At 34.8% G+C, this 21,503-nt stretch overlaps 1 protein-coding gene across 11 annotated transcripts in view; it reads right to left on the reverse strand.

Moving 5' to 3' along the window:
• Positions 1 to 21,503, reverse strand: part of DMXL1 (Dmx like 1) — a 79,923-nt gene that overhangs the window by 43,654 nt on the left and 14,766 nt on the right. For 5 of the 11 annotated variants that reach the window (XR_010468825.1, XM_065045339.1, XM_065045338.1 and 2 more), the window contains exons 3-17: positions 20,844 to 20,921; positions 18,755 to 18,833; positions 18,055 to 18,199; positions 15,708 to 15,774; positions 12,790 to 12,962; positions 11,214 to 11,403; positions 9,643 to 9,811; positions 6,904 to 7,116; positions 5,964 to 6,241; positions 5,175 to 5,859; positions 4,345 to 4,466; positions 3,659 to 3,748; positions 3,246 to 3,348; positions 1,836 to 1,952; positions 331 to 555 (exon numbers count right to left, since the gene is read on the reverse strand). Coding sequence is in view for 10 of the 11 variants with exons in the window: in XM_065045339.1 (XP_064901411.1) it covers positions 331 to 555; positions 1,836 to 1,952; positions 3,246 to 3,348; positions 3,659 to 3,748; positions 4,345 to 4,466; positions 5,175 to 5,859; positions 5,964 to 6,241; positions 6,904 to 7,116; positions 9,643 to 9,811; positions 11,214 to 11,403; positions 12,790 to 12,962; positions 15,708 to 15,774; positions 18,055 to 18,199; positions 18,755 to 18,833; positions 20,844 to 20,921 (2,734 nt within the window). In the remaining variant the exon portion in view is untranslated. The remainder of the gene's footprint in view (positions 1 to 330; positions 556 to 1,835; positions 1,953 to 3,245; positions 3,349 to 3,658; positions 3,749 to 4,344; positions 4,467 to 5,174; positions 5,860 to 5,963; positions 6,242 to 6,903; positions 7,117 to 9,642; positions 9,812 to 11,213; positions 11,404 to 12,789; positions 12,963 to 15,707; positions 15,775 to 18,054; positions 18,200 to 18,754; positions 18,834 to 20,843; positions 20,922 to 21,503) is intronic. The other 6 variants (XM_065045337.1, XM_065045340.1, XM_065045342.1 and 3 more) reach the window with 3 other exon arrangements.

The following is a 21,503-nucleotide window of genomic DNA, read 5'->3' on the forward strand; positions in this document are numbered from 1 at the left end:
TACTGATGGAAGCCTTAAAATTTAAGTATGAATCCTACAAAAATTTAATGAATTACTTTAAAACTAAATCCATGTTTCTGTAATTCCTTTTATTGCAAGAATCTAAATTCAATAAATATTACAGGTTAAATAAAAGCTTTATTTTAGTATTAGTTCCAGTATCAAGATATAAAGTCAGAGAAGCAAGTTTTAGCAAACCTTCTGGATCCACCTACAGGTGTTTTAATTTTAACCAGTAACAAACTTACTATCATTTTATTTCCCTTTTAAGACCAGCATCACAAATGCAAGGATTCCTTATTTCACTCTTAAAAAAAAAAAATTACAAACCTGCTGATGGCTTTACACTTATTATCTCTACTCCTTCCGGCAAACTCAGCTCTTGACTATACACCATTTTGGAAGACAGAGTAAGCCAGCTGGTGCTCTGAAGGTTTGCTCTACAGGCCCGATACTTTTGAGTGAAAGGTGATTGGATCTTCTCTGGATCTGGTGAAGCATAGAATTCTTCTGTTTGTGTTGCTGCTTCAGGTGTATTTGAATCTATCTTGTCATCTAAAAAAGTTTGCATTGTTAAAGTCAATTATGTCTTTTAACTTAAGAAGTAATTATATTCACCTTTAAAGTTCCAAAAAGACAAATATAGTATAACTTAAAATTTTACTTTCATTTAAAAAAATGTATTCTGAAATTCAGATTTAAAGAAAAATGCTACACACCTCAGATTAAGTACTTCTGAAATTCTAGAACTGTTGAGAAGTTATAGCTTTAAACTCGTTAGACTGAAATCAGACTGTAACCAGAAAAAACAAAACTGCAGACGAAAAGGTATGTATGTGGCTATCCACAGAAATCAGCGCTTCATGAAGCACAAAATATCTGCAGCTAGAGAAAACTAAGACCTCTCTTATAAACTGGGGAAAGGTATTTTTCAGAAAAGCTTTGTTAATATTTGCTTAAAATGAGGGGTCTTGGAGATTATGTGATACTAATACTTTTTTTTTTTTAATTAAAATCAGCAGTTGAAGTATGAATTTGATAGATTTGAAATATGGAAACTGCCAACAGGTTAGTTGAAAAGCCTTATCAGTAATGTCCTCATCATGTAAATAGATCAGAAAATTCGAATCTTAATTTAAAGGTCTTAAATGTAAGTCTTCTATCTTAAAAGTCTTCTTACCACTTATAAACTAACCGTAATAATAGTTAAAACTGAAGAAATTCTGCCTTTGAAAGCAACAGCAAGACAACTTCATTTAAAAGACAGAAACATGCGTTATAACAGATTCCTCTGTTATGTGCTGAACACCAGATTTGTGTGTTCTTAAAACCTTTACATGTTAACAGAAAACTACTGAAGTATATCTTATGTTACTTGAAGTCTGAAAGAGAACCAGCAGATTTCAGAATTTCAAAATTGTTCATAATTGTAATTTTACCTTTGATGTTTAAGTGTTTCACACTACAGCCCAATTTAGAACTTCCATGTAAACTCAAAAAACTGAAGAAAATAAACTTCTGAGAAGTACAATATCTGGTTTTAATACAGCTTAACACTTCAGATAAAGATATTTGTGGGTAGAACGCACAAAAAAATACCAAACTCTGTGCTGAGGCTGAACTCAAAAGCTTCAGTATTCTCAAGATTAAGAAGTATTGAGAAAGAATGTGTTGTGATGAAAACTGGTAATAGAAGAATTGCGAATTCTTTTCAAAAAGCTGAAATATAATTTACAACATGTTGAATAGCAGATATATTCACAAGATAGTGACTTTAAAAAAAAAAAAAAAAAAAAAAAACAAACAAAACAGAAACTCCAAGAAAGATGGCTTACCTACTGAGACAGGAATTGACTTCAAATGTAAATGCCACATATGTAGTAAAGAATGGCTTTGAGTATACTCTACAACTATTAAGTAGAATTTTTCAGAGAATCCATTCTGCTGGTTTCCTGATAAAATTCAGAACAGGAAAATCTTAGGGCTTATTCATCTGAAATCAGAACTAAATTTTGCTGGCTAGTAAATAATCACACCGAGCTACTGTGAACTAATATTCAAACGCAATTGTCTGACTACATCAAATTCTTGTATTATTTTTTTTTCAGTACTTTATCACAAGCAATAACCACTACAAATACAGGCACACACAGGAAGAACTGACAACATTTTTTTTTTGAGAAGACAAAAGATTTGCCTGGATTTGTGTTAAAAGTTAAAGCTCAGAACGTACCGTCGGCACTACAAACCTGTCTTTCTATATATATCATACTAAAGATTCAATCATACAATTATTTTATCCTGTAGAGTAACACTTTTTTGTCCCATTTTGTTCCTAATTTTGAACACCCCATTTGCATTTTTTTGAACTCTACTGAGAATTGGGTTGGCATTTTCATGGATTATTTCCATTACCCCAAGTCTCTTTCTCAACTAGAAATAGCTAATTCAGAATTGATCACTATGTTCAGGTACCCCCCCTTTTTTTCTAACAACAATAAATTTTGTATACCAAGTTATTATGCAACATTTTGACACTGTTCCACAATTTTGCTGTCTTTTATTCAGCATTCCCTCTACTACTGTAGATTACTTGGTATCACAAACTTCACTCTGACCCTTGTTTTCCACATAATTACATTTGAACAAAACAAAAGAAAATTGAGATGCCTATGTAACACAACCACTGACTCAGTCCACCAAGAAAAGCTGATCATTTATTCCAGAGCAATTCAGATCTGCCCTAAAACTTACAAATCCACACACTAATCATAGCATTGTATTTTATAGTTGTGGTTTGGGGGATTTGTTTGGCCTGCCTTTTATTATGTAACTCAAGTCTTGAGGAGCAGGATTTAGCTGATACAAAGGATGAATATCCCTCATGAAAGGATGCAAGTAAGCTTTGTCTATGTCCTGCTCTACAGATACAGACTCTACACTTAAAACCCCTTCCTGCTCATGTAATAAAGGCATCAGCAATTGAATGTTTCATACAATACATGATGCGTACCTCATGACTTAAGCTACTATATCTAAAATTTGGTTGTGTGCTACTCTTAAAGGAAGTAAAACACCCACAATTTTCATTAGACCAGATTTTCTTCTTTGTTATGTAGAGATATGAAATAAAGTAAGGTATTTGACCTTAACATTGTAAAAGCTATATAAGAAGTTCTTTTTCCTCTGTGTAATGAAAAAGATAACATTCTGTCTTCAATGTTCTATCAAAAAGAATTCTTTACCGGAGTCTGATAAGTTGTTCCTCTTTTCAGGTACTTTCTTCTCATGGTTATTTAAAATGAAGTCTTCTTGAAAAACATGGAATAACTGTGTTTTCCTTCCATGCTAAAAAAGTAAAAACACACAAAAGAATTTAACATTATGAAGCACACTGTTTAAGATTGCTCTCTAATACGGGAACTTTTAACTTGATTGTTAAGTTAAACACATCAATGAAAGATTTCTCAAGAAAATGCAACTTCATTACTCACATTCTTGTCATTTACAGGTACTATGAGACAAAAAGCAAGTATGTTAGAATCAATCTTAAATACCTCATCTTTACCTGATGGAGAGCTACAGGTACAGGCTTTAATATTAACACTTTTTAAACAAGTTAATTATGGTATTAAATGAATACAGGAAAAATTCTTACAAGCTCTGTGATAGCATCCAGTTCGATGATACATCCTGGGCGAGCTGTAGATTGCTGACTTATGATGTTAAAAACCTCACCAACATATTTCTGTTTAAAAAGAATGGAGGTGATGATCTTGTTAACCCAGTTTTGTGCATTTCTGTGGCACAGCTTGCTAGGTAAGTGCAATCACTAAGTAAATGTTAACTACATAATTAAATATACAGTGGTCACAATCTGCTGAGAACACAGGTAACATTCCCAGTTTTATCAAGAGCCACACGGTTTTCAATGGCTGAAAGGTGAAGAGAACATCTACAAAATCTCACATTCAGCAGTTTATTGCCCTTTCCCCAAGCCATGATGTCATCTGAAATTTCCCTTAGGATGGACAATGCACACACACAGTTTGTTGCTCTGTTATTATTCCTTGTAGTACAAGCATTTCAGAGGTGTTTCCCAACCAAACACTGACCTGCCTCAATAGGCACAGTTTGAGGTTAAATGGAATGCAGTGCTATTAATACAATGCTAATAATAAAATATAATGCTAAAAAGCTTTACCATATCTGTTTTTATAAGCAGAGCTAAACTACCATAATCTATTAAATCCTCAGCAACAGACTTAGTTACAAATAAGTCTGAAACTAGTGCTAATGAATGAAGTTCCGAACTGCAAAATTGTGAGACAGCTTTTCACTTACAGAAATTTCTGGATTTGAGAGCTCACACAGAAGTTTCTTCGCATCTATTACAGCTTGATATAATCTCAAATGCTGTCCATCACTGGCCACAAAGCAGGCACTTGGAGAATTACAGTATGCACCTAAACAATATGAATGCACAAACCAGTCAAATATTCAAACACCAAATTGCTCCTTTTTTTATGCAAAGGGCAATTTTAAAATTATGAAAGAAAGCAATATAGCATAAGAAAAAGTCTTTCTTGTTAACTTCTGTTCACAAGCAAGAACTACACATTTTAATGCTGCTCTCAGCAATCAAATCTAAGTACAGGGTGTTTCAAAAAGATGGGCCCAATTTGAAATCACTATAGCTCTGCAACCACAAACCTCTCATTGATGAAACTCATCCTGTCTCTACAGCAGCCAGAGGGAACACAGGGCATTTATAGAAGTCGATAATTCACTAAACAGTTTGGAAATTTTTCTGTAGTTATAACAAGTTGGGTCCATCTTTTCGAAACACTCTGTATATGAAAATAAATGAGAATCCCATTTGCAAATCAGAGCAAAATCTACCTCTTTCGAACAGTGCACTATCGTCTAAGAACTTTACTGCATTAGCTCCTAAAATATCGTATACATAAATGAAGGCAGAAGAACACAGCAATTCTTCACAGAGAAATAACTGATTTCCAAGGATCAGCAGCTCAGAAACTTTTGAAATAAATGTCTCACGCTTAACACTTCTCCAATACATTCAAGTATATCTGCATTATTTATTTAATAGCTTTATTAGGTTATATTACTTTTATTCTATAATACTTCAGAAATCAGGAAACCAAACTCACCAAGGCAGTAGCTGGGTATAAGTGTGGGTAGCCATGCAACATTAGAAAAAGCTGAAACATGGAGAGAATTGATTCGAGCAAGTTCAGAAACTCCACCAGAAAAGGACAAAGGTCCAACAGGGTCAACTCTCCAAAGAATAAGTTCACTGTAAACTGCATTGGGATCCTGGGATGTCACATCTGCATTGCCTCTACTCTGAAGTCGTACTGGTGACTCCTGAGACTTTAAAGAACCATTTGCCTGTTTTGCACTCTCAACATCTGGTGAAATTAGAGCATTGTGATGTGAGGTTGTAAGCAGCAGTGGTAATACTGAGTGGCAAGCCAAGTCATTAAGATGAAAACGGTGACCACAATATCGAGATTTATGTGAAATACTGAGTACAGTCGAAAAAGCAGATTCCTCAGCAAAACTCACTAGCCACTGGTTCAATGATCCATCTGCATGTTTGGAAATCATCATAACATTGGGCGTGAAGATACTTAATTTTAAACTGTTCATTGATTTACTGTGTCCAGAAGAGATAAGCATAGATGAAGAACAGGTAAGGCCAGGAGGCTTTTGTTTGCCTTGCTGAATAGCTAAGTCAACATTTTTGGTACAAGCATACATCACTATACTTCTGCAAAGAGAGTTTGCATCACCCGTTGGAAATGCAACAGGAATTCTTGAGACAAATGACACCTGGAATTTTAAAGAAATGGAGGGAAAAAAAAAAAAAAAAAGTTATTTTTCTCACCATACTTCTCACTGAATAACAATGAATAATCCAGAAAAAAATAAAGTACCTGCACTTGGCGAAACATGCCAGGCTGGTATTCATCTATCCAGTCCACATGCCATACCAGCAGTGAACCATCCATAGGATGTATGCTGAACAGCATGTCAGCATTTTTATTCCATTCAGAAAGTAGTACTTCAATTTCATGATCAATAATAGCAGAGGATAAAGGAACAAGGCTTGAATTTGTAGTAGTTTTATCATCACCCAGCTCTTTCTTTTCTTGATTTCCCTTTTGTTCACTTCCATTTTCATCAACTTCTAGAACACACAGATATATATGCACTGTATTCAAAAGCAGAAGTACAGCAAGCAGTGATATTCAGGCACTGGAGCACCCTTCAGGTCTTTTATAAGCCACCCATTTAACCAAAAATTTAAAATAGTTAACATTTTAACCAGAAATTCTCTAGTGGACCTCGGTCAATGACTAACAAAGCAAAACGGCTTATATCGCACCTTAATTTGAAATACTTTTATTTTTCCAATTTGATAAAAAATTTTGGATGCACAGGCAGAACAAATACAGTGGTATCCAAACTGTATATATTTAAATTAATTGACTATGTTATAAAACAAAGCTATTTAAATTAGGTGTACATTAATATATATTAAAAGAAGTGAATTCTAAGTTTGCATCTGTTTCCTTAAAAGTGGTAAAATAACACACTTTCATATAAAGGCATCCAGGTCAGCCTAAGTAAATACTACATTTTTCAGCATAAATAACTCAAAATTTCTGGATCATAAGCAAATTCAGAATTTCTAGATACAGATTTTTAAGAGTCACTTAGGTACTGCCAGCATAAGGTAGGGAAAAAACGCACAGAAATACTACTGTATTCTGTCTGTATCCTTACAAGTTCCCCACCTCTTTATTTCACATGAAAGAACATTACAAATTACTTTGTAAAATGAAAGACATTTGTCTATGATAAGTCTTTTACCTTCTTCTAATCTGCCATCCATTTGATTAGATTCCTCAGTGTTAGTCTCAGGAGAATGATGTTCAAAACTCTTTTTAAGTTGTTGCAAAAATACTTCCATGGATAAGGTAAAATGAAGTTCCTTATTGTTTAGCCAGTGCACAACAAAAGGTCCACTTTTTTCTTCATTTTCACCAAGACTCAGCGACGTGATAGAAGGGAGCAGAGGAATATCTATCAGAAAAACATGTTAACATTTTTGAAAATGAAGTAGTTTGGTTAAAAAATAATTTTAGATAAATTGCTTTCAAGCAGAAACCCTACCATGAAAAAAGAATACACTAAGTGTATTGCCACTTCCTTTTCCTTTCAACATCACCTACTTTCAGTATGAAATCATGTGACTGCTACCACAAGACATTGCACAGGGAGGCTCTTTGGTAAAGTGACATTAGGATTATAGTATGGACCTGCGCTGTTACATCTTCATGTAACACTGTTCAAACAGGTTCGTTTACCTTGTCTTGGGCTACTTCAGTGCAGTATGAACCAAATGATTTAAACATAATTCCCAACATTCAGTTCACAATGGAGGCTGCAGTAGGCATACACTGTAATCAAGGACCACATATGACAGGGCTTACAATAGCAAAAACTAGCGCAGCAACCAGATGATGTCCTGTGTGATGCCACCACACACATCCAGAATTTCTGACTCCTACAGATTCTATTGCCCTACTATGTTACCTTGTGTCCCAGGTGGCTGTGAAAAACAAAGTAGTAATCATAGTGCAAGTGACAGAACGAAATATCAGACTGCCGCAGAGCAACATCTAAATTAAGTGTGGCTAAAAAGCACTTAGGTGATTTACTGCAATTTCCTCAAATGGGCCATACAGCCAACTTACAAAAAGCTCAACCTGCATTTAATTCCCACCTAGAAGTTTCCATATATATTCCCGTCTCTCTCCTGCTCCCTGGGAGACAAAATACTTTTAACTCCTATTCTTGTTTTGTTTGTTTGTTTTTCCAAAGCCAGTTAACTGCTTACCCTGCAGTCTAGCCCAAGCAAATGATAACTGAGAGCACACAGATAAAAGAAAGGACCACCATGACTACCAGAAAATTTTTTCGGGGGGGAGAGGAGACGCAGCAAGGGAGAGGGACAAGAGGAACACAGAGCACTTAAGAAATACAGTCTGTCTTCCTAGAAAGGCAAATTAATGCCAGTCTCAAAAATATCATAGTATATGTGGCAAAAACAGAACCTGGAAGGAAGAATTCTGTTGACCTCTCTTTGGAAGATGAAGCTACAGTAAATATGAATAAGACGAACCCAGAAGATAACATAGAAGGTATACACAACTAAAAAGGCCAAAGACAGGTGTGAGACACCTAGGAAAATCTTCTACCATTCTTTTCCAAAACCATTTTTATACCCATTCTGTGAATTTGTTGTTGGGTACATTTAAATTGTAAAGACTACTAAAAGCAAAATTAAATTTTACTTACTTATTATATATAAATAAACAAGGAAAGAAGTGCATTCTGAGTAGATATAAAAAAAGATGAAAGATTATGTGCTAACCACATGAAAAGGATAGCTAGCTCCTTGTGCAATTTGAAGATGCAGCAGTGCAGAGAGAAGAACTATGATACAAGTCTCCAAAAAGCTTTGGAAAAATTTTCCTTTATAACATTGAGTAGTAACATACGTAATGACTGGAGACATTTCTTGTAGAAAAAATACAGCACTGATGTTACAGCAGAAAACTGCAAAGTTTTCTTTTGGTAGGCTGGATGTGATTCCAGTCATGTGTTAAAATAACCATGAACCAACACTAATAAGGTGAATATTAACAGTAATCTTACAGGATAAACTGTTCACAGTTTGCTTAACCCAGCAACGGTAATGGAAACCAATAGTTCTTTATAATCGTACCAAAGACTGTACAGCTACAAATAGGAACTAATAAATGCCTTTAGGAAAAAAACTGGTCTTTCAAACAAGTGCTGGTAGGAACAAAAAAAGCAATTAAAAATAATATTTATAGGACAGATCTTAACTAGTTTAAGAAAAGGAATACATGTTTGCTCATTAACTCTAGACACAGAAAAATCACATCACAGCAATAAAACCTTAATGAGAGGCCATTCGACATTGCATTTCTATTCGGTTTTCCAATGAGCAGACATTCACTTCATTTTCAGGATACACAAATGATTAAGAAGATGGAAATATTAGTGACTACAGGGGATTTTCCTTAATATCTATCAACATATTGCTTGAATGCAAGAGAAATTTAAAGTCTATGGAACACAGAATGAGGGTGTGTTTCGCTTGGTTCACAGACGGACCAGAAGTGCAGGAATCTGTGATTATTTCATATACTTAGTGTCAGGTGCTCACTTTAAGCAGCTTAGAAATCTTTCATTTCTCAGTATGCTCCCAATATCATACATAATTCCCAGCAGATTTGTAACTCCAGTTACAAATATTTAGCCTTCTGCATCTCAGACCGCTGTGAATCTCAGTTAAAAGATGACTAAAAAGGAAAGATGGGATTACGGTAAAGGAAATTTATTCAAATAATTTCATTACAGTAGAAGGTTCTTCCCCGCATTGAATGAAACCAACATACTACCAATTTTGCATGGCCACGTAAATACCGTACACACACATCTGAGCCAGTTAAAGATAACACAGACATAACAGAAACTGTAGCTCACCACGTAGCAAGGATTTGCCACCTTTCTTACCTGTGGCTGGATTGATACTGGCAGCAATATGGAAGTGACAAAGTGCATTTGCATGAGGAGGGACATTCCTGTGAACTTCGTGGGGATCTTGCTGATGTGGAGCATATCCAGTATGAGCTACAACAGCACTCGACCTCCTCCGTCCTCGTCGAAAGTGCCTCAGGTTTAACTGCATGAAGAATAAGGTGTCATTTTAAATTCCTTTCAAAACAAGGAAGCAGATTTCATCTGTGTTTATTTAGATACTCATTAAATATTTTTTCTGTTTAAAACCTACTTTGAAGCATCAGAATAGTTTCTTACAAAAATCAGTGTTCACATTGTGTCTGCAGTAGAGAGATACCAGTGTGTTCAGATGAATTTGTGAAGGCCCATACAGTACCTTGACATAGTAACTGCTTCGTATTTCAGCACGCAAACATTGTTCATAGAGTTTTTATACTTAAACAGAAAATACTATTGTGTTTCATAAATGTATACCATGCTTATTCAAGACTCGGAACAAAAAAAAAGCAGCAAATCTGAATAATCTCATTTCAGAGACTGAAAAACTGGATCAGTACTTTCACTCCGATTGGATCAGTACTTCCACTCCCATCGTAACAGTCCAATGAGTATTAAGGTATTAACTCTTTACGCAAATTGACTGTTTTTCCCTTGGAAACATCTATTTTTAAGACTGACTACACCAGTATTAAAAAGTCTCACTCCATGTACTGCACAGTTTAAGGCCATTGTGCTGTAGATACCTATACAGGCACCAAAAGGTACAAGAAGGTACACTGTTTTTATTAAGGATGGTATTACACTCCTGGCACTCTTCCTCATTTGCTATCCTTTGCATCTTACCACAGCATCCTCATGTAAAATAGTTTTCTCCCAATTTTTACATAACCACTATTTCTGATCTCTAACGCTGCTTCTTATTTTCAAGAAGAACCCAGAACTGTCTCCAACTTCCCTTCCCATCAAGATCAGAGCACAATGTTTACATACTCTCCACATAACTTTGTAGGAGAGCACTAATGCTTCCGTTTCCCTCTGCTTCCCAGTGGTTAGAAAACACTATCCATGAAAATCCTTTGCCTTAGAGACACAGCTCACTAGCAGTCTGCTCTACTTGAGGATTACAACAGAAAGGCAACAAAGGTTATATTTCTTCCCTCCATACTACTACGGTTTTTCCAGTTGCAGAAACCAGAGAACATCCCACAACTTCAGAGGTAACAAACAAGCCCCTACTATACATTTTAAGGCAGCATCATTAGTGGGTTTCACATAACCTATATAATATGCGTTCAATACACTGTTCCAGGCCCTTTGAACTAGATACTGCAAAGCACTTCGCTTCAGTCACCAAAGCAAAATATGCAGAAGTGACAGTGACATAAGGACTGTAAGTCTTCTAAAGGAAGATCTAAAGTAAATTGACTCTTTCATAACATTTTACACACATCTATGGCACAAAGGACTTCAGTTTATGATACGTGTTTAAGTTACTAATCACAATCTCGTCTAAAATTACATGTGCATATATGTGTTTATTCTCACTGTTCAATTTCATTTCTTACCTCTAACGCATTTTGCACTTTTTCCTTACTTGAAGTATTTCTCTTAAAGTTGTTTGTGGAATTCACTGCTTCACTCCAATTGTTGTATCCTCCACCATACAACAGACTGTCACTGGGTAATAAAGTCTCTGCCCAGAGACGACAAACGTTATCCTTACAGCAAGTCAGGAGTACATTGCAGACAGCACCGCTAAAGAACGAAAATTTAAGGTGTGAAGAAAATGCTTACTATCACATAGCACCAAAATAAGCCAACAGTACCAAAGAGTTTTCCACTGTAAGTTTTCAGAACTGCACCAAGTTAACTTCAACACACCAAAAAAAAAATTCAACAATACATTCTTAGGAAAACAAATGATGTATGAAAGGCTTTAATATCAATTAAAATATATGAACATAAATTACCTCAAAGTTCATTACACAACTATGCAACACCAAATCATGGATTTCAATTTACAGAATGACATAGCCGGAACAGCAAAATTTAAGTTTTTCTTTTCAAAGAAAAATTATATGTTCAAAACAAAGACACCAAGCAAATTTTTCTTAATTACTATTTTTCCAAATGCAGTTTGTATTACTTATATAGTTTTCAAGTCCCAGCTAACACTAAGTTGCGCACTTATATGAACTGGGCACCTGAGGATCTGCTTAGTTTTTTTCAGTGCAACTTAGTGTTAGCTGGGACTTGAAAACTATATGGATCATCTAACTCAAATGTCCAGCAGCAAACTCCCTTCGGCATCATGGAGTAGGGAGACTTTCAAAACTGAACTAAGGACTACAGTAATGGTCTTATGAAGAGTGTTCTACTTAAAAGCTGGTATAAAAGACAGCATAAACTTGTTTGTCATGCATATAAAAGGTATGCTAATTCAAATGTCTGCTATTTTGAAAAACATGGCAAAAAATGGTTGCAGGGCACAAAATTGCTAATGCTACTTCAGTTTGAGACTGCAATTACTTGTGTAAACTAGGAACAGGCCACTTTCGAATAGTCAGAACACCCCCCAAAAAAATAAATAAATAAAACAAACAAACCCAAAATATCAATTCCAAATTATCATTTGAATTCAATTTCCAGATACAGAGGTCTTGTTTCGTACTAGTTAAATAAATATATGAAAAGACATGGAACTATTAAAATGTTTGAGAAGGGGCCAAACTAAAAGGACTCTTGAATTGCTCTGATCCATTAGAGCAGAAAGAGAGAAACAAGCTAGGACCAAGTGCATGAATGGTCATTTAAGACAGTGCAATGAAAAAGATTGCAAGAGAGGTAATTTTGCAAGAGCTGGTTTCATATTTAGTCCAATCTCTAACCCAGCCTGTGGGACTCCCTTTCTATCTTGGCAGTTCCTTCTCAGTTAAGAGGATCCTCACCATCCTCTCAAGAACTCCAGTGTGAAGGCATTATAGGAACACACACAAGCAATAAACAACCTGTGCAAATTCAATTATTAACTGAAGTCAACTGTACAACTTGGGTAACAGTTGACTGTACAGCTGGGAAGACTGCACAGTTTGAGGATTTTTTTGGGTAATTTACAGAACTCAGGTTATTAGGACTACTGACCGTGGCATGAATTTGCTGGTCTTCCTCCATGAAAATGCATTTACTGATCGAGGATGAGCCAAATAAACAAATGAAAAATCAACTTTTCCTTGTTTTTCTGGACATGGGCCAGGTGGTGTTATCGTTGATCGCCAGCTGTCTGTGTTGTACCATACTTTCACAAGACAATCATCCTGGAGAAAGAAAAAAAGACAGTAAATAAAACTACCTTGCGTAAGAATATGATGCACTTGTTGTACTTCTGATATGTCTCCTGGGCTTTCATTTTTCTTCAAAGTAAAATACTTCTCCAATGACACAAAGTCAGTTCAGTCAATAGAACTTCAAAACCCAATCATAAAGAAAACATGGTAGCAGGGTTTCATTTTAAACTCTCCTGCCATTAACTTGGATGTAATTTGACCTCTCCTAATTAGCTGCCAGTTTCTAACCACGAAGGCACAAGCAGTACCAGCCTGAGTGTTACTACAACTTATTGTACTTACTGTACTTACTGTACTACAACTTCAAGTGTTAATACAACTTATTGTACTTTGACAGAAATCCCCCAAAACCTACACACAGAGATTTAAATGTTAGGAATACAAACAAAGGTCAAAGATGATACCTCAAAAAATCAAGCTCAGTACTGCACATTCTGTTTTCCTTAGATACAGACATACAAACTGAAAAAAACATGTTCCTAGTGTCCTTGTCCTCATGACTTTAAGGGTCAGATAAATTAATCTGGATCTAGATTCACAAGCTGTTGATCAATTCTTAAATATGAATGGTACCGAAATATTGTATTAACCTGAGTATGCTTAACATGACCCTACTGGGGAGAGGTTGTTTTGCTGACCAGCATCTTCCCTCATAAAAAAAGTAAACAAAGAAAGAAGACACAGAAACAAAGATGCATTTTAAATATTCTAAAGGCAAGTAATTAACTTAGTAATTTATGGTAAAAAATACATTATTAGTTTTCCTACTTAGTAATTTTTCCTACTTATTTAGTAATTGTGCTTTGCATGAGTTTATAATGTAAATTAATGCAACAGGACAAAAGACATTCCAGTGAAAAACTCTGCAAGCATATTACCCCACAGGAGCTATTTTCAGATTAATTTATTTTTTCAAAATTCAGTCACACTATAACACTAGAATCCATTAAAACGTGACTTTTAAAATAAATATTAACTCCTACCCATTAAAAATCAGTGAAATACATCTATAGTTCATGTTGACAACAATGACAAACCACTTGTTTTTAATATGAAACCTGTACAACTCAACCAATTTGGTAAGTAATAGTTATCTTAAGTATCACTGGAACAACTCTTCTTTCAGACCGTAAATGGGCTAAAGACATCACAGGACATACAGCAAGCAATATGACATGCCACATAAGCAAAACAGGAGTGGAGCATGAAAACTTGTTGCTTTGCTACTATAAGGAGTATAATTTTTTTTTTTTTTTTAATCAAGAAAGTCTAGTAGTTTGCTTCACATGTTGGAAATGATAGCCAACTAGAATAAAGTTTAACTAGAAATTCAGATTATTTTACAGATTGGTTACATCTTTTTCTCTTCCTTAAAGATAGCAAATGCCTAACTTAATCTTCTAAGCAAGCATAATGATCTAAAATTGCACACTTCAGAGGAAAACCAAAACAACTACGCCAAATGTGTATTACTCATCTGTTTTTGATGTATATAACTGAATTGCAGAAATATGCATGCCATCTAACTTTTAAAAGCAAGACTTATTTGCAGACTGAACAACTCTCAAATCTTTGTGCTTTAAGCATGTATTAAGGGACATCATGATCCAAACAACAACAGCAAAGTTCCACATACTACTAATACATCTAACACTGTTCTAAGCAATCTTTATATGTACATACTAATTTTTCATTCACACTCATGAGATGGACTAGACCAAACTGCAGAACCATCTTTCATTCTTAAGTCTGAAAGGTTAATTCTGTCAGGTTAATTCTGCTCTGGATTCTGTGATATTTAAACTAGGTTTTCAATAATCTCAGTAACTGTCCTAATTAACCCTACATACTAGCATTTATTTTGCATTTTAATAATTCTGCAGTGTCTGCTAGTTTCTTTAGTCAGTAGCACAGACTTGATGCCTACATGCATCTGTTTTCTGTTTCTTTTTTAAAAACAGTAACCTGAAAACTTTATTTTTTCCCCCACAATCCATAAATTCTAACAAGATGGGTATGTACATTCTTACCAGAACTTTTGGACCAATGTCAATGTGACTCTACTCTCTAATAAAGACAACAGTATTATTTACAGAAAAAAACTACTTGTTTCGTATCTCTTAACAAGTACTATACATTCTTATATGGGCTTGTCACACTTTTTCATTTTCTTCTCCTTTGACTCATTAGGATACTATTCTCTTAAGAAACCTTAAAAAGAAGTTTTGTAGTACAAACAAAAGATGAGTCTTATTATTTTGGGAAGTGCAAAGATATGACAGTGACATTTTGCTTTAACTTTTTAACTTATTTTACTAAAGGGTTTTATTGCTTTTGTAACAAACAACTAAATGCTGAGCATACAGAAATAATCTGTAAGATTAGCCACAATCACTGACATGAACTATGTGAGAATATACCTACGGAACGTGAATTCTCTTCTATGTTCATAAATAGGCATACAGATATGTTTACCAAATAGGATAGAGAATATTTATTGGGTTCCCCCCAAACCACCTTTCTCGCAAATTCTTATTTACCAAAATTTAAAGATGCATAGGAGATTACTAGAAATATTATGCAAAAAATATATATATTTTAAAAATCCATTATAAAGCCTTTAAAACAAACAAACAAAACTGTGGTTTTGTTTCATTTGTTTGCTTTAATAGCTTATCTGAATTAGTAAAAAACAATTAGAAAAAAAATACTTACCTTTCCAGCAGTAGCAAAAAACTCCCCATCTGGCGAGAATTTCATTAAACAAACCTGAGAAGCAGTTCTATGAAATAAAGACAAAACCAGGAAATAAGTTTTTAAGAACTTTTTCAGAACTATGAACAGTTTCTTCCCCTTGTACTCATAAAGTGATTTAACTCCTCCATGGAAGTGCTCATTGTATGGTGTGAAACAATTCAGGGTTTAGCAAAGTCCGAAAGAACTAGGAGTGTGTGTAACACATACTTGTGTTCACACAGAAAAAACAGAAAACCAAAAAGCTGCAGCTGAAGATGCTACAATATCCAGTATTCCAAAATATAAGAGGAGAACGGCTGCTAACAGATTAAACTATGCAGATATGCTCTACTTCCACCTCACAATCATTTGTATTTCAGACTGAATTCTGCAGTCTTCCAACTTATCCGAGTAACATCTCAATTTCTCATACTTCCTACAGCTGTAACTCAATAAAACAAAAAGGCACAAAAAGAAAAATGGAGTTAGGAAGCAAGTTAAAGTAGTTTCTACATTAACATTCACATCAGTTATAAGATGCCGCAGCAAAATAATCTAAACCTAAGTATGTGGTTAATTTCTGCTGCGTTTTACTTTCATGGGAAGTACTAATAAATGCGCTTCTTCCACAGGTTTTGAAGCGCTGAGCTATTGCCTAAGCGATAGCCCTATTAATAGCAACAAGAACATAGAAGAATTTAATTGTGCAGCACAAATACAGTGTACATTTTCATCCTGAATTTATTAGACACATATAACAAGTTGCAACACCTCACTTTCAAGAAGTATTAAGTTAGCCATGAGGCAAACAAAAGCATGATGCATTTAGTGTACGCAGTAACAGCAGTAAGTAAATTACAAAAGCCGTGCATCAAAGGAAGTCAATTTTCACTGAAGTTTCAGCAACATTCTCCTAGCAGAGCTGATATAAAAACATTTTGGAATGCTTTGTTTGGACATTATCAATTATTCTGTCAAAGGACAGTACTGCAAAATGCATCTCTTTCAAACTTCTCCTTAAGGAAAGCCTATTCTAAATCTAACTGAAGTACAAATGCCAGAAGACATACAAGCATACAAGGTGAACTGACACAGCAAGCTCTGTGGACCCTTTTTAGGGTGTACTAGTTCAAAATACCTAACACTCAGATCTCCTCCATGAAAGAGTTTAAAAGAGGGAAACAGCTGGAGAGCTATGAAGCCTTCTTTAACATTTAGAATACAAATGTAGAACATGTTATCGAAGGGAGAGAGGAAAAGCAGTATGATCTCGACTACAGATACCACAACTCCAGACTCTGAAACCATGCCCATGGCATTCTATCTATAGGCTAGCTCCACCTCTCAGTAGGCTGAGAAGGTCTTGCAGGTGTCTCAATAAATGGAGTAAGTCTTCAACTTCTTTTATTTAGAAGTCCATCATATTCAAAGGAAATTTTTTCAGTTGTCCTTTGGATGATGTTGGGATTTTGAAGACATCGTTGATAAAAGTTAGAGAGTACACAGAAAAAGGAACAACTGAAGAATTAGAAAAGGATTTTTTTCAGGTATATCCAGTGAACTACCCAACTAACATTTAATGCCTCAAAGAATAATTTCAGGTGGGTTCCTCCAGCCCGACACTTCTTCAAAGAGAGTGCCACATGGTATGCTGGACCCAAGCGAACAGTGCACCTGATACATTAGTAAAATCTTGTGGCAGGACAGACAGTGATTTAAATTGTCTTATGAACTAAAGTACTAAACTGAAGCTCTTCTGAACGTACCAATACACAGACACAAAGATTAAAATGGTTAATCAACATGAATACAAGAAGAGAATTCAGAGAAGCAGTAAACCAGAATGCACCTATCTTTGCATGACTGTTCCAAATATACAGAATAAGCATGGAAAAAGATATAAAAGGGGGGCAATGTGCAAGGAGGAAAGAGAGGCGTGATACATTGAACAGAAAAGGAAGTTTATTTTAGCAGTGCTACAAGCACAATGCTTTTCAAATATGCAGCTTTCATCTTACTTCTTGCACAAGGAACAAAGTCTGCTGGAACAGACTCTAGAGCAGGCTTCCCTCAGTATTTCACCAGTGTTCAGTATAATTGAAGAACGGCCTAAGAACATAAACTACCCCAAAACACGTTACAATTGATCTTATACAAAGAAAGAAATGTCACGTATTCAAAGGGAATATTATTCAAATTTATTATCAATAATGTTTATCAAATAACAGTATAGAATAAACTGGCATTGAAATACACTAAGTATATAATCTGAAAGGTAAGAATCAGCAAGGAAAAGGAATTACTTGTCTTTAAATTAGTTTCTTACTTGCACTGCCAGATACACCTCCACTCTCCAAGTCCAACATCTGTTCTTTCAGTATTATCACTGTCAGAAGGGTTTTCCAAAGGAACATTGGACCAAAGCTGAAGACAACTGGAACCAGTCAAAAGACGAGTGCCTAAAACAAATACTTTTAACAATATAACTACAGAACAACTAGCAAAATATGGACTTCCATAAACACAGAGAAAGAAAACATTTTGCAAGGCCAAAACTGCAGAACAAAGTTAGCCAGATATCATCTTAACACCTTCTCTACAGCAAAGTTACCATAATAGCAGTGTGCCTTTTATGCATTCCCCTTTATGGATATAGACTGGGCCAATCTTGCAAGAAGATATCTCAGGGATTATAAGACAGTTTGATTTGAGTATCTACAGTCCAAATAGTGAAAATTAATCAAAGTAGTTATTATCTAAAAGAAACACCTAGAGCTACTGTAGACATTCCTTTTTCACAACAAATACCTACAATTTAAGTTGTGTTTTTAAACATTAGATACTACTGAGATTAGGATAATCAAGTAAGACCGTACAGATGCACCTAATACTTTGGCTCTGCTATAACAAGAGACAAAGTTAGATTTTACTCCCCTTGGGTGTTCCCTACTCTTGCCCTCAAAGAATGGCACAATTCAAATAAAAAAATTAGTTGCAGTACCAAACAATTAGTTGTTTCTTCTTACCTGTGGGATCCCATGTTAGATTATGTGCTATGGCTTCCAGTAAGATTTGCGCATTCTTTTGCCACTGATAATGTAATGTCTGAAATTTTAAGTGTTCACAAACATTAGCATGAAAATGTTTCCTTCTCCTCCCTTCCCCTTTTGTAACAGAAATAGTCCACCTCCACTGCACTCTCCAACTTCTACGAAGGATGTTTTTAAAAATAAATGACTACTTACCTAATAAAAACAGATACATTCTGATTTAAAAAAAAAATAGCTTTCTATTAATCTGATCATGCAAGCAGAAGTTTCTAACTCTCTATTTTAAAAATAGAGCTTGAAAAATATTCAGTACATAAAATCATCATTGCAATCTAACATTTTTTAAAGGGAAGTCTGATTTTATTTTTGAAAAATATGTATGAAAAAAGAAACACTATATGCATCTAGTATTTTATATTAGTAGTATTGTTGAATTAGAGGATTTCAATAAGGTCAAGATAACATACATGATACTTCTGTCATTTTTAAATGTACAACCGGACAGTCAACTATCTTTAGATTTTGGATCACCACTTCATTCACTGGAACAAGCTGAGGATTAAATTCACAAAATATTTATCTGGTCTGTTTTCATAATAGGTTGCAAACCTTTGATGCTTTAAGTTATAAAAGAAACTGAAATCATTACTCAAATAATACAGAGAGTCAACACTATTTTCTTAATTCACAAAGACAAACATTTTTAAAGTATCATCCCCAACTCAAAAATATATCAAATCAATACATGTGAAAGTTAAAATGTAACAACAATCTTTCAGCAGTTTGGTAGAAAACAGTAAAGTACCTGCAGACGAGGATCTAAACGAAGTATTTCTAAAACTGCACATTTTAGTAAACGGAAGACAGAGACGATCCTACAACAACTTAATTTTGCTGGAAATAATTGCCTAGAGGTTAACTGTAAGAATGAAGTAACTGTTTCTTCAATTATAAATATATGAAAGCCAATCATGGGTGGAGAATGCTTCCTCTATTGCTTACAGTTACTACACTGAATTCAAAGTCTCAAGGTAAGCGTAGTGATTATTAGTATAGAAAAACTTTCAGGATGAATTCAATGGCTCCAACGATAAAAAAAACAAAACAGTACTTCTAACAAATTCATATGAGCATTAGAAGTCACATTTTACCATAATATTTTTCAACTGCCTTCCAGTGGTATAAAATATTTTAGATAGATAGATACACACACACACACACGTATATACACACACAATATAGCAGCTATTTAATGAATGACCAAGTGCTAAATGACTGAGTTGGTTAGTGTAAAGGAGTCCACTATATGGCCATCTAAATTAATTAATAGAAATGGAGAGACCAGAGCTCTCAAGAGGGAGACAGAAGCTCCTTGAGCAATCGCCAAAGCTCTCAAACTGACTTCATTTAGACTCTAATTATAAAAGTAATCCACTTCACTTAAGAAGCATAGTTGAATAACTTGCTCTATATTTTATTACTAGACAGATACTAAGATTCTGGCCACCAATTCACTAAACCACTGCCACTGAAACTAAGCCATGATATCAAAAGAACAGATATTATTCTTATTCACCATTATAATATTGAAATATAAGCATTCAGCCAAATTTAACTAAGAAAGCCATACACTTTCTGAAACTACTACAGATTTGACCAAGAGCACGCAACTTCATAAACCAAAGTTAAAAAAAGGATTGTAAACCACACCAGAACGTAACGGCTACACAGGATGGTTCAAAAAGGAATTCCTTTTGTCATGGTTCTACCCTTTGGAAAATGGGGCATGCACATCTTTTATGGTTCTGGAATGTTTCAGTTATGAATCGCAGGGTTAGGTAAATCAGTAATATGAAGTACTACAGCAAAACCTGTTTCTTTTAGAACTATTTCATATAACATGTCTCTGTCTTCCATCTACCACTTTCACTTCCAAAGGACCATCTTACACCTCAATTTTATCCCAGCATTAAAGCTGAAAATTTCTTTGTCTTATTTCAAAGTAAGCGAGAAAAACGAGTCAGGTTTTATAACTGAGTAAATTAAGGAGTGACAAATTACTTACATTATGATGACTGCTGTTGTGCTTCAAGAGGCTAACTGGCTCGAAGATACAAATCACATTTCCATAAGAAGCTGCAATCTAAAACAATTTATATGTACATAAGCACACACAGAAAAAACAAGCTGTAGAACAAACAAGAATGAAATGTAAATTGTTGCTTCTAAATTTAACCGTCCTTGTAGATGAATTTGAAGCTCACACCCATATTTCCTTTGATAACAGAAAAAATAGTATCTAGCAAAAATCACGAAGCAAGTGCTCACAATACCAAAAGCACCATTCTTCATTTACACATTAGTCCTGAAGATCTATTGAGAGTACAGGTGGACAGGAGCATATTTAAAAAAAAAAAAAAGTCAGATCTATTATCAATATTCCTTCCACATCAAATTAAGTGAACACTCAAAGAAGTCTGCCGAGTTCACATTCTCAGAAATGGAACCAACATGAGTTCAGGGTACTTTTGTGGACTTCTTAGCCTGAGAACACGCTACACTACTAACAGTTAATTCAGACAACTCAAGCTATGCAAGTTAAACACCCAGTGCAGAGAACTGAAAAACAGAAGAACTACTAAATACTAACACAAAATACTCCAAAAAACTGTCTGCTTTAATCAGCATTTGAAAGACTTATTTCATTGGTGATATCAGCCGCCCC

Source organism: Columba livia, chromosome Z, assembly GCF_036013475.1.
Source record: "Columba livia isolate bColLiv1 breed racing homer chromosome Z, bColLiv1.pat.W.v2, whole genome shotgun sequence".
In the NCBI taxonomy this organism is placed as follows: domain Eukaryota; kingdom Metazoa; phylum Chordata; class Aves; order Columbiformes; family Columbidae; genus Columba; species Columba livia.